The 13,697-nt window shown below is 48.4% G+C and overlaps 1 protein-coding gene across 2 annotated transcripts in view; it reads left to right on the top strand.

Moving 5' to 3' along the window:
• The first annotated feature begins 1,427 nt into the window (after window positions 1-1,427).
• The window catches only part of RAB11FIP1 (RAB11 family interacting protein 1), a 28,617-nt gene continuing 16,347 nt past the window's right edge, over window positions 1,428-13,697 (top strand). The window contains exon 1 of one of the 2 annotated variants that reach the window (XM_057696809.1): window positions 1,428-1,893. In XM_057696809.1, the coding sequence (XP_057552792.1) occupies window positions 1,523-1,893 (371 nt within the window). In that variant the 5' untranslated portion in view covers window positions 1,428-1,522. The remainder of the gene's footprint in view (window positions 1,894-13,697) is intronic. The other variant, XM_057696810.1, reaches the window with a different exon arrangement.

The following is a 13,697-nucleotide window of genomic DNA, read 5'->3' as shown; positions in this document are numbered from 1 at the left end:
AAGATGAGTCATCACCTGGTCCTGCCGTGAAGAGGGCAACCGGAAGCCAAACCTTGGAGAAATCTGAGTGAAGCCTTGCGGTGGACAGGATGTGGGTTGGCAGAGAGGTGGGCAGGGCAGCCACGGGCCAGCCAAGTGAGTAAATGCCTGAGGTGGGGAGATTACCTGGGCTCCAGTTTGTTCAGGAGATAGAGGAGAGTGAGTCAGGGTGGGGCCCAGGCAGGAATGCCTTGGAATCCCGGTGAAGTCTGAAGTTAACGCATGGCTGGGGGTGGCAACACTGTAGGATTCCGAGCAGCCAACATGCAGTGTGGCTTGGAGGGAGGGGGAGCCTACAGATCAGGTGGGAAACGAACAGCCATCCAAGATTGCGGTTCTGGGGATCTGGAAGAAGCAAGGGACGCAGCAGAAACACGGGATAGGAGTCAGGACACCTGGCTTCTAGTCCCGCCTCTGTTGTAGGGCCTTGAACGAATCACTCTTCTGCTTCTCCAGGCCTTGCCTTAACTCTAAACCTAAAAACCTTCAAAGTGACCTTTGCAATCTGATGATCAGTAGATAGTTGAGTCTTTAAAGTAAGATGTTGGGAATGAAGGGAATCGGCCAATCTAATGGAAACTGGGAACAAGGCAGTGTCTGACTGGGAGCCCAGAGATAAAGAGCGAGGAGAGACTGCGGCAGTCCAGCCGAGGAGAAATGGGGAACTGCGGGGGGCGTGGGGGGGGCCTCTGCTCCCGGGTCCGTTTGGCAATCCCATTTTCAGTTCCTCCTTGCGTCCCCTTCCCTGACGTAGCCTCCTGGCCTCACCTTATTTGGTGAGGGCGGGGCAAAGCGGAACACTCCCACGCCACCTGGGGCCCCCTTCCTTTACCTCCCCCTTTTCAGGGCCTCAAAATATCCTCCTTGCTCGACACCCACCTGGCACCTTCCGCGAACCCACTTTCCTCCAGAGTAACGCGCCCAGCGGCCAAAGTAGGAAGAGCAGCGAATCTGGGATGGCGTTCAGTATCCCCTTCACAGCTATCGTCTATGAAGACCTCATCCCGTGCCAGGAAACATTATTTTTTTACGGCAATTCTATGGGGTGATTGTTACCTCATTTTACAGATAAAGAAACTGAGACCCAAAGATATTAAGTAATCCGTGCAAAGCCACACACCTGCCAGTTGGCAAGGCCTGACTCCCGCAGTCGCTGCTCTGGCCAGATCCGGTTGGACCGGGTGACCTTTGGCAGTTGGGGACCGTTGCCCTCACCTACCACCACCTTTCAGACCGGAATTCTCCAAGCCCCGCCCCCGTCGCGCCAGCCCCGCCCTCGGCGCGCGGGAGCCCCGCTCGGCCGCTGCGGAGGCGGGCCCTGCACCCGCAGGTGGGGTGGGGGCGGGGCGGGGCCGCGAGGGCGTGGCACCGAGGGGGCGGGGCCGGAAGCCTTAAACAGGCCGGGGGCGGAGCGGCGGTTGGTAGAGGCCGCAGGTCGCGGCGATCTCCTGCTCGCTTTCACTCGGACCGCGACTCCGCCGCCATGTCCCTGGCGGCCTCGGCGGGCAGGGGCCCGGGGGCCGTGTGGTCCCCGACACACGTGCAGGTGACGGTGCTGCAGGCGCGGGGCCTGCGGGCCAAGGGCCCCGGGGGCAGGAGCGACGCGTACGCGGTGATCCAGGTGGGCAAGGAGAAGTACGCCACCTCCGTGTCGGAGCGCAGCCTGGGCGCGCCCGTGTGGCGGGAGGAGGCCACCTTCGAGCTGCCGCCGCTGCTGCCGGCCGAGGCCGCGCCCGCCGCCACCCTGCAGCTCACCGTGCTGCACCGCGCGCTGCTCGGCCTCGACAAGTTCCTGGGCCGCGCCGAGGTGGATCTGCGGGAGCTGCACCGCGACCAGGGCCGCAAGAAGACCCAGTGAGTGCGGGCCGGGGGCGAGGACGCGTGGCCTGGGCGCCCAGACCCTTTTAGAGTGTGTGTCCCCTACCCCCCCAGGGGACGGACGGAGCGAGGCCTTTCGAGAGGGATCCCCTCGGCCTGTCCTAGTATGCTCACCTAGCTTCACCTACTTGGGCTCTCCCCAGGGTGTGGGGTCGGGTACCTGGGGCGTTTTCGAATCTGCAGGACGGCGCTCGGCGTCTGGCACTTAGTAATCACTTAATACATTTTTGATGCATTGAAACTACATGTGGGCGGGCGAATTGCTTATTAGTTGAGTGGCGTGGGTATTTGATATACGCCTTAGCTTCCGTGGAGAGCCTCCTGGGTGTTTCATTGTACTGGATGCTGAGCTGAGAATGGCCGGGCCGGGGCGCAGGGAGGACTAGCTGGAGCAGTGAAACCCACGGACACGAAGCCCTAGAGGCGCGTCCGTTGGCGGAGCCGGGGAGTTGTGGGGGCTGGGGAACCGGGAATGCGGGCAGCCGGGTGAGAGCTACCCCCCCACCCCCACCTCGCCACCGCCTCAGCGGCTGGTCGAGAGAATTTGCCCCTCCCTCCTCTCCTCTCCTCCCCCGAGAACGCTAGAACAGTTTGGTCTTAACTTTCTGACCCAAAGATACTAACCGTGTTTGCCCTGGGCCCCAAATTAGTAAGGATTTCCCAGTGATGGCTGGAAAATACCAGGCCTGCCCTCGGCCGAGCTGAACTGAAAAGTAGGCATTGTTTCTCCCTGGAGTTTGTCGAGTTCTCTCTGGTCCTACTCCGGGGGGGGCGGGGGGGTGGGGTGGGGAGAGGACTGCTCACCTGTAGCTCCCCCATCAAGACTTCTGTGTTAGTATATCACAGTCCTGCAGGGAAAGCAGGGCAAAACCCTGTGCACCGATTCGCAGGTGTTTGGAGTGGAACATTTGATTATAGTCATCTAGTATGTGGAAAGCTAGTCTCACTGAGCTTAATTGGTAACTTTGCTGGACCTTAAATATGCAAGGCAGTCAGTCATGTTATCACCTAACTCCTGTGGTTTGTGAAGCACTCTGATTCACGTTGTGTGTTTTAGATATAAATGGTATTTCAACTTTCCCTTGTGAAGGAGACAGGAAGAGCCAGAGGATTTGAAGTTACCAGACTCCCTTCTCGGTAGGGTGCTTGCAGATGTAATATCTGCTTCCCTTATCTGGCCAAAAATGAACAGGCATTTCTGAGCTCAAATCTGATAAAAAGAGAGATCCTTGAGGTGGGGATGGATGGGGTATCTTTGTGGCATCAACTTACAAGCCATAAGGTGAGCAGCAGCGCCTTCGCTGAGCAGGGCCTGAAGCGAAGCTAATTTTCTGTTTGATTAAGTGACGTTTGGGGCCTTGGGTTGGCTCCCTTTCCGGCTTCAACTAGGCACTGTTGGCCATCCTTTGTCTAGTCCCATCCCATGTTCTGTGGATGTTATCGTCTGTCTCTGCCATCTGTTTCTTCTGTGAACGTTTTATTCCCTTGGAAGACAGATCACATCTCCCCGCCAGAGATGGGGATTCCAGATTCCTGGGTCTGGTGCCCAGTCTCGCCCTGACTCATTGTTGGGCTTCAGGCTGCTCGGTCTCTAAACACCCAGGTTTCCCTGTGTGTAAATGGAGCTTGTGGCCTGTCTGAATTGATGTTTCTGGATTAGTGGAGCCCTGTGTACAGAAGGTTCTGTTACTGCTTTGGGAGGAATGAGAACCTCCTCAAGTTCCCTATTTCAGGAAGGGTTCAGTCTCTGTGTCTTCATTTTTCTCATCTGATGTAATTCTAAACCTAGATGCTTACTCGTGTCTCTGTTACATGGGCTTGTGACCACTTAGTCACAGTATTAACTTATAGGAAAATGGTGCTTAGTTGATGGATTTTTAATAACTGCAAAGGAAGCCGTCTTTGCTCCGCTAGCAGTAGGTGAAGTTGCAAGCTTTCCACCTGTCACTTCCTGGGACTTTCCAAGGTGCTGGGGGAACCCAGTTACACTAAGCCTGTCTGATGTCCTGGTACATCACTTGGATGCTCAAGAAAGCTGCAATGTGAAGCATGAGCTGTACGCTGAGAGGTGGAAGTTTAACACAAAGATGCTGGTTGGGCTGGGAAGATCATTTGAACTAGTTATTAATGGTTTGACTCCACCTTAGACATTGAAACCAAAACAAAACCAAAACAAAAGCTCAAATCTTGGTTTACAGTTGTGTATGCATGTATTCATCTCTACAGAGAACAGTTGCTCCTCTAGAGTATGACTTTTCCCTCATGGGTCCAGAAGCTGACACTCAAGGCATTAAGAGCTAACTGTGCTGATATTTTGATTTGTTCTCTTAATAAGCCCCCACGTATCATATATTTGGAGTCCAGAGAATATGCTTTTTGTAACGACTCAGATGTTGCAGACCTCAAGTTTAGTGTGATGATGCAGTATCTTTAAAACACTGAACAGAGGCTGACATATAGATAGGATCCATGTAATAGGGAAGAATGTTGGCCCCCTTTAGTTAAGAAGAAATTGAAATGAATTAATTTTGCCCTTAGACAACCGTCCCTCGTACCTGAGGGTGATTGGTTCCAGAACCACCCGCTCCCTCCCACCCCGGGATGCCAAAATCTGTGGATGCTGAAGTCCTTTATATAAAATGGCTGAATATTTGCATGTAACCTCTGCACATCCTCCTGTATACTTTAAATCATCTCTAGATTAATTATAATACCTAATACGATGTAAATGCTGGGTAAATAGTTGTAAACACAGTGTAAATGCTATATAAATAGTTGCCAGTGCATGAGTCCAAGTTTTGCTTTTTGGAACTTTCTGGAATTTTAATTTTTTTCCAAATATTTTCGATCCGAGTTTGGTTGAATCTGGGGATGCGGAACCTGTGGTTATGGGGGGGCCGGCTCATGCAGGCTTATCTGGGGTCTCAGCTGGGCCCTGGTTAAATGGGAATCAGTTACGTCCGGTGATCACAAAACAGACATGAGTCTGAGAGGCAGGATCAGGTGACCCGCATGTGGGATTCTCTGCTGTCTGGTCTTGAGTAGTTTGGGGTCTTACATGGAAAAAAAAAAAGTGAAAAAAACCCCACAAAACCCTAACACCTTTTTAGGATACTAAGAGCAGTAAGAATGGAGTCAATAATCTCTTAAAGACATTGAAATAAATACTCAGGCTGGTGCCTGGAAGGCCACTGTGTAACTAAATAGGATGAAACTTGATATTGTGATACCCTTCCAGATATGAAGAGAGCCTGAGTGATAGAGGGTCATTTTCTCATATTTCTTAAAGATTCAAGAGAGAATTTGGTTGCATGTGAAAAGATCTGGATACTGATAAAGGTTAAACATTTTGAAGAACTGTAAGTGTAGTAAGATGGTGTAATAAATTCTCAAAGGAAATTCAGGTGATTAAGAAGACGGGCTAGACAGTTGTTTTTCTGGGAGAGTTGGAGGCAGAGAAGTGACAGAAGAGCACAGAGATCTCGAATTCACAAATTTGAGCCATCAGTGTTTGTGTTTATATGGGTTTCCTAAGCACGTTTCAGCTTTTTGTAACAGACTGGAACATTCGAGCAATGCTGTTACTGGTTAAGTTTTTCTTGGGATTCCCCCTAAAGATGACATTGGGCCTTACTGGAAACCCTCCCACCTCTGACCCAGCAGAGTCCCCTCCCCTCAGTGTAGGAAACTGATAGCTGGCATCCAGGAGAGGATCTGCGGGTTCTGGGACAAATAATGCCAATCTGCTTTCCGCGGGGGTGGGGCGGTGACTAAGGAGGAAGGAGGGTGCTTCAGAGTCAGGCTTCCCGTGATGTGAAAGATGCTCCCTCCTGCTTTTCTTGATATGATTTGATGATGGTTTCATTTATAAGCCATTCAGTGAGCATGGGGGAAGTTCTAACTGCCTTTTCTTACCTCTTGTTGTTAAAGTTCATCCATACTTTTAGTAATTATTTTTTTCATGCCGACTGTGTGCGAGGCACCGGGTACACAGTGTAAACAACGATGAACTGGGAGGGGAGGTAGCCAGTAAACACGGGAACACATGCATGGACAATCCTGTGTTGTGATGACTGCGGTGGAGGAAGAGAACAGGGCGTCATAAGAGAAAAGAGCAGGAAACTGCAGATAGCCTCTCTGGGGCAGAGACCTGAAGGATAAAGAGGATTTTCCCAGTGAAAAGTAGAGGAAGGGAGAGCAGCCTGTGCAAAGGCCCCGAGGCAGGAACACCTGGGAAGCCGGAGAGGTTGCGTAGAATGAGGCTGAAGAGGAAGGCAGGGCTTCACTGAAGAGCAGTGGAAGCCACTGAGTGTTGAAAGCAGAGGGGTGATGCGATCCCGTTTGTGAAAGATCACTGTGGCTGTTGGGTGGAGAACAGATTTGGAGCAGGCGAAATGGGAGGCTGTGCTGGGAGTCTAGGTGACCGATTATGGTGCTTGGACTAGAGTGACTGGCGTGGTCATGGACAGAGGTGGGTGGATTTCAGAAATATTTCCGAGGTTCAGTTGGCCTGACTGGTGATGGATTGAATGTGGGTGGGGGTGAGTGAGAGGAAGCAATAAGAATGGACAGATAAAATAAGGAGAACTTGCTGCTGAAAATGAACCAGGAAGCGATGGCTGCTTTCTTTCCTAGCAGCCATCACTGTGATACAAGAGTGAGGTCATCATTACAGAGACAACACGGGCAGTGATACCTGGGCGTCGAGTGAGTGAGCAGGAAACACCTCTGAAACCAGGGTGTGTATCTGTGTGCCTCCAAGTGTTTATAGTTTTAGCACAGGCCAAGTCTTTGTTTTGTAATAGCGTAACCGCCGTGACCTCACTGCTTGCTCCAGCATGGCTGGTGGAGTCACTGCTGCAAGGAATGCAGGACTAAGAAAAGGAAAAATAATACGCAACACAAGAGAAAATAAACCTGTACATGAAAAATACAATTCTGGAGGCAAGTCGGTCAACAATGTAGAGGTTTTTCACATCAGGGAAGGTGAGCGTACAAAAGAGCCTTGTTTTGCTTAACTTCCTTTTGGTTACAAAGACTTCTGTTGTATTTCCACAACCGCCAGCAGAGGAAGGTTTTTTATAAATAGTATCTCTGTCGTTTTAATTGTAGTTATTAACTAAAAAATGTTATGATTACGTTGAAAACGATACACGTGCTTATTAAAATGTCTCCAACTCCAACTCTATTGGCTGACATCCCTCTTCCTCCCCCTGGACAGGAATCTTAGGTATCCATTTAGCTGCTTCAACTTTAATTGCCATACATGCTGGAAAACTGTGCTTCTTACCCTATACTTTTGGAGGGACGCTCGCTCTGGCTTAGCTCCAGAGGATTAAGATGCCCTCACCCAAAAGGAAGGAGCGATTGTAGGGCACTTCAGGCCTTATCTCCATCACAGAGCCACGCCCTGGGTCCTTCTGGGCCTGGTGTGAATCTCTAAACCTCCTGGGCCTGGTCGGACCAACCAGGGATTGAACCCGTGCCACCCCCACCCCCACCCCCCACCCCCGCCCCGTATTGGAAGCTCAAAGTCTAAACCACTGGATGGCCGGGGAAGTCCCCCCTCAGGGCCTTTGAATTCCAACAAAACTAACACCTAGACCCTTGTCTCAGCCTTTGAAGAAAACCAACATCCCAACATCGATTGTGTGGATAAAACTTGGTGAGGTATTGTGCTCGCCCGAAGGTGTCTTAGGTCAGATCTCATGCTGCCGCTGGCCCGGGAGGCGACCAGGCCAGTTCGCCTGCTTTCCCTGTGGCCAGGGACCACTTCTGTCTAGTTGTTTGCTGTGTGACCCAGTCCAGGTGCGCAGACATCTCTGAGTGGGCGAGTGGCTGTGGTCCCTGTAGACACAGGGCAGGCGGTCGTTTGCCCTTGTGGGTGTGGAGAAGTGTTTAATCTGACATTTAGCCAGTGGATTAAAGACTCGGGGTGGCCTCGACGTGAGCTTGGGGTCCGGCCTGCTTTTCAGCGCCCCCTGCTCAGCACCAGAGAAGCAGGTCACCTGCAGCTCGGGGCGGGGGCGGGGGTGGGGGGGGGCTTGAAGTGCCTTTGGCGAAGGAGCCGCTTTCAGCCACTAGTGAGACGAGAAATTCCTTTCCTTCAGGGAGAGGTCTGTAGATTATCTGTTAAAGAAAAATCAAGGGGTTTCGTCTCCAGGGTGTCCCTGAGGGACACATTTAGGAATGTGCCCGTGGGGAGAAAAAAGGCAGCTGTAATTAAGTGTCTTTTCCAGGATGCTGGCCTCTGAGTGGAGCAGAGGGAAGGCATTTATAGGAAATCCCAGAAAAACCTGTTTCTAGAGGTATGACCACTACACACTTCCCTTTTAAAATTCTCATTTATTGAAAAGGACAGGGCTAACCTAGGGAGGACAGCCACGGCTTCCAGAAAGCCTGGGCTGAAAAGGCCTCTTGTGATCCTGAAAAATCGGTGTCCTGTGTGAGGGACACAGCGGCAGGTGGCCCCGAGCTGTTTCTCCAAGGGTGACACCGCCTACAGCACCAGTCCTGTGGGGTTTCCTTCTACACTAATGGGACTTTTCATTTTTACTGGTCATCCGTTGCTAGAACAGGATTTTGAAATGCTCTTGGTATGGGGTTTTTTTTCCTCCTTCTTGTGACTTACCTTGATTACCAGATAAATCAGATGCTCCACTTCCCTGCTGGGAGCTCCCACAAGAAATAACACTACTTCTGCCTGTGGGGTAGAGAGTGGACTGAATGTTCTTTGTTGTCTATCAAGCTGAAGTTTGTTTTCTTTTTTCCTGGCCAAGAGGTGGTGAACCAAACTGTCATTTTCTTTCTCCGTCCTTAACGTCTCTTTGGTCTCTTTGCATGAGTCACAAAGGACCCCTGGAGACTGTTCTTTGGTAGACCATGTGGAATACATCAGTGGCACTTACTTTTGGGCAAGAGGTGAGATACCTGATCTGTGTTAGAATATTAACATTTGTGTCTTTTTGAGATATGGTCGAGTAAAAAATTGGTAAGTAGATGACGGCAGGATGATGTAAGTAGACCTACATATCTATAAATGTTAATTTTTCTAATTGTTAAAGAATCTTAAAATACTGATGCCTGGTTTTTCCTTTAGTCTTTACCTACAAGGAATTTAGTATTGCTTTCAGCTTAGAAAATATGCCTTGATCCTTATACTTCAGTCAGTTATGCCATCTTGGCATGTGTCTGAAATAGTTTGGGGACCCTCTGTTTCTTGTCTCTCTCACCTACGTAGAACCCCTGCAGAGTTCTGAGGATCATTAAATCTCAAAATAAGTTACAGAAATTATACACCATCACGGTATTTTAAAAAACATATATATTTTTTGGGACTTCCCTGGTGGCGCAGTAGTTAAGAATCCGCCTGCCAGTGCAGGGGACACGGGTTTGATCCCTGGTCCGGGAAGATCCCACATGCCTTGGAGCAACGAAGCCTGGGCGCCACAACTACTGAGCCTGTGCTCTGGAGCCCGTAGAGCCACAACTGCTGAAGCCTGCGCACCTAGAGCCTGTGCTCCACAACAAGAGAAGCCACTGCAATGAGAAGCCCGTGCACCGCGACAAAGAGTAGCCCCTGCTAGCCGCAACTAGAGAAAACCTGTGTGCAGCAACGAAAACTCAATGCAGACAAAAATAAAAAACAAAATAAAATAAGAAAATAAATCCTTTTAAAAAAATCGTGTATATGTTTTAATGTTGGAAATTGTGTTGCACAAACTGATTTTATAATTGAGTCTTTTCCACTCCCTTCAAATGCAAATCATTGTTATTTGTGTTCAGTGGCTTAAATTTGGATCCCTATGGATACAATCAATCTGAACTGTTGGTATCTTAAATTCCCTTTTGAGAACCCTGTGCATGGGTGAACGATGGTATAAATGCACTTCACAGAATATCATACAGCCATTAAAAATGGTGGGTATTGGACTTCCCTGGTGGCACAGTGGTTAAGAATCCGCCTGCCAATGCAGGGGTCACAGGTTCCATCCCTGGCCTGGGAAGATCCCACATGCCTTGGAGCAACTAAGCCCACAACTTCTGAGTGCGTGCTGCAGTTACTGAAGCCCACGCACCTAGAGCCTGTGCTCCGCAACAAGAGAAGCCCGTGCACTGCAACAAAGAGTAGCCCCTGCTTGTGGTAACTAGAGAAAGACTGCACATAGCAACAAAGACCGAATGCAGCCATAAAAATAAATAAATAAGTTTAAAAAAAAATAGTGGGTATGGAGACTACAAGATAATTATATTTAACACACTACGAATAGAATTGCATGGGCACTCTGGTTACTACCAAGTCATAATCATAGATAGCTAACACTTACTAAGTGTTTATTAAGTGCCAGGCACTGTTCTAAGCTCTTTACATATATTAAGCCATTTAATTTGCATAACATCTTTTGAGGTAGGTGCTTTTAACCCTGTTTCAGAGGAGCCAAAGTCACAGAGAAGCTAAGTAACTTGTCTGAAGTCTCTCAGCTAGTAATCGTTAAAATATGCAGGAAAAAGACTTCAAGAAAATACATCAAAAGGGAATGGTTGAATTGGGATGAGAGTCAGTTTTTTAAAAAATATTTTTAAAACTTTTCTATAACCTGTTTTAATTACTTTCTAAGGGAATTTCTGTAGAGCAAATAGTATACGGAGATCAAAAGCATTTTCTTCCTGCTTTTAATGTGATCTCTCCTTGTCATTTACCAGCTTGTCAATCTATGTCCTTTACCAACTTTTTAGAATTGAATTTGGTGACTGCAGTTAGCTTTTCAGTGCTGCCAGAATGGCTGTTTTAGGGATTAGGGTAGAAGGGAGACATTTGCCACCCTCATCCTTGACCACCAAGTAGCTGACGGTGGGCAGAGGGGAAGGTCCTCAGGCAGCAAGGCTGGCTGGTCCTCGCTGGTCGGTGATTCTGCATTCGGAGATAGGTAATGAGGACCAGCTACCTTGGTCAATGACAAAACCTGTTAAACTACTTAGCTTCTGTAGGGTGCACACCACAAACGTTTTATAGGTCATAAACATCTCTGTCCCTGTTTGCTGTGCATTGCTTCTAGGCTACCAAGAGAAGAGTCTGGACATTTTACCCGTGTGGAATCACTGCTTTCCAGAAACCCTTTTAGATGTCCTCCTCTGCTAATCCGACATGATTTTCAGCCTTGTTTTTATTCCCTGGGGAAGACAGTGAATGAACTGTTTTTTAAAATTTCTCCGTCTAAGAAAGATTGAACGCGTTCGCCATCTCAAACACTAGACTCAGGTGCTGTTCTGTTCTTCCTGCTTCTTTCCTCACCTGAGGCCATAATCCCCTATGTCACGGAGTTTACTTACCATGGGGATGATTCACGTTACAAGTCATGGTTGAGATTTTGCATAGGAAGGGAGGTAGACAGTCCACCATTGACCCTGGAGCCCACATCGGACTCATAGACAAGGATCCCTTGAAATTAATGCTAACACGTTAAAATGAAGTGACTTGTGGAGCTGGTGGTCTTCTTTTGCCTTGCCTTTCCTGGACTCTCCTGTGTCTAATGAGAGGGTGCAGTCTTAATTCATTTTGCTGAGTCCCTAAGTAGGTGGTTCTCATAGCCCCTTGGGATTTCAATTAGCTGAGAACCTTCTTTGTGTATGACAGTCCTTATTTGTGATGAAATTGTGTAATTTAGCAGGAGTTTCTTTTCATGTCTAATTATTTTCTTAGGCTTCATAGTCAGAAAGAAAAGGCAGCAGTTGTTTCAGTGTAACAAATACTTTGTGATGTTTGGTGCACCGGCTCTCTGTGGCACTGGCCGGTAAACTCTTCAGGGCAGAATCTGACCTCTTCGTTTTATGTTTCCAGTGCCGGCCCTGCAAAAACATATGAACCGAATCTTTGAAGCCATCATTTCTCTGTCTGTATCTTGAAACTTTGAAGCCATCATTTTTCCTGTCTGTGTCTACCCTTTGGAATGTTTTAAAGGAAAAACATGTTTGCTTCAGCTGCAGATGGATTCTTTTTGAGGCGTACCAGTCAGTCCTTTACAACTGTAATCCTGCATGTCTGCAGGGATGCGCAGTGAGAACTTTCATTTCCCGAGAGCAGGAACCACACTGCCCAAGCTTTGCCACATTCCGGCGGAAGGCCCCCTGGGATCAGCTTTCCTTGTACTGAGAAACCTACGTTCTGAGGCAAACCAGCCCTGAGAATTGGGCATGGTTGGGTGGTTTTAGCTGTTCTCAGAGTGAGTGTTTAAAAGCCCAGGAGATTTGACAGTGTGATCTAGACACTAGTTCCCCAGCCAGGCCACTCAGGAGGCAGACCCCGTGTCCTGTATCCTGTGTGTTATCCTTCCCGTACCCACTTCATTCTTTTTTACATTCCCTTGCTGCTCTTAGCAAGACATCTTTTTGAAAGTGTAGAAGACTTAAATGAACTTTTCTATATTTTCAGCTGTTGCCTTGTCTTGTGTTTGACCAAGAAAACCCCAAACCAAAAAACTCCCAAACAGCAGGGCAGCCTGTTTGCATGATACGCATTTTCGCTTTCATGTTTATTTCCAAGACCCTCACTTGACTGAGGGGCATGGAGATTAAAATTTTCATTTTGTACCATTCTGTATGATTTGCATGTGTACCCCATGCCTGTTATTACTTTAAAATACAGTTTATATACATTTCCTGTCACTTTCTGTGTATTCAGAGATCCTTTTAATTTTGGAGGAACTAAGTTTCAATTATAAGGAAAAATGACTGTTTGCTTATAGAAGGGATCCTTTTTGTTTTTCATTTTTTTGATAGGTTGCAGGATTTTTTTTTTAGCATATGGGCCTAAAAATAAACTTTTTACATTGGTATTATGGCTGTCCGTACTCTGCCCTTTGTACTGGGAAAACCCCCGCCTTGATTTCTGAGATAATGCCAGCTTCTGGGCCTCCGTGAAGGGTGGTGCTGGGACACACCCACCCTGCTGTCACATGCTGTGTGGCCATGCTGGGACCTGATTATTTATGAACTACTTCTGTGAGGTGCTGGAACTAAGTGCACTGAAAATCGAACAGACAGAAACGCTGAAAAATTGAACCCATGCTTAAATGTTGGAACCCACAAGTATGTCCTGCCTTGGAATTTCTTAGGGTGAGACATCTATGCATCGTGGCTTTCATGAACTGTCAAACTATGCTTGTGTCAAAGATCCCTTGCTTAAGCTGTGTGAATTTAATGAGCAGGCTAATACTGCTAGAAGAATGCCTGTCTTCCTTCCCAGCTTTAATAAATCCAGCACAGACTCACAGGGGCTGCTTACCTGCCTGTGATTCAGTCTGCTTTTCACATCCTTAAATAGCCTTGTGGCGGTTCTTGGCTACCTGGTCTTTGATTTTAGGTTTGCTTGCGAAAATAAGCAACAGGAGCAGCTGAAGTGCCTGTTCACACCTCCTAATGGTGTCAGAAGTCTCCAAAACAAATCCCACTCTAGTGCCCAGGGACTCAATCTGTGCATCAGGTGAAAACAGGCCCTCAGGGAGGATCCTAGAGTTGGTTGCAGCTTCGTTCAAAATAGACTTTGGTGCTGATACTTTGGGGAAGGTGGCCTCATCCCGGGAACTGGCAAGTGGTATTCTTTGAAGATCGGGAGCCTTTTCCTCCCCTGGGTGGGTGAACAAAGAGGCTGTGTGGAAGAGCTGAGAGAAGGCCCCGGGGTGGAGAGGTGAGGCTCTCTGCTTGTGGCCGGTGTGGTCATCTGAGCCTCCACATTCAGCACTCTGCAACTTCCCCTTTTCAGGTGCCTACCCTTCCTATTTACA

This window comes from Hippopotamus amphibius, chromosome 10, assembly GCF_030028045.1.
Source record: "Hippopotamus amphibius kiboko isolate mHipAmp2 chromosome 10, mHipAmp2.hap2, whole genome shotgun sequence".
Taxonomy (NCBI): Eukaryota; Metazoa; Chordata; class Mammalia; order Artiodactyla; family Hippopotamidae; genus Hippopotamus; species Hippopotamus amphibius.
Note: the sequence above shows the minus strand (reverse complement) of the source record. Positions and strands in the feature narration are given on the sequence as shown.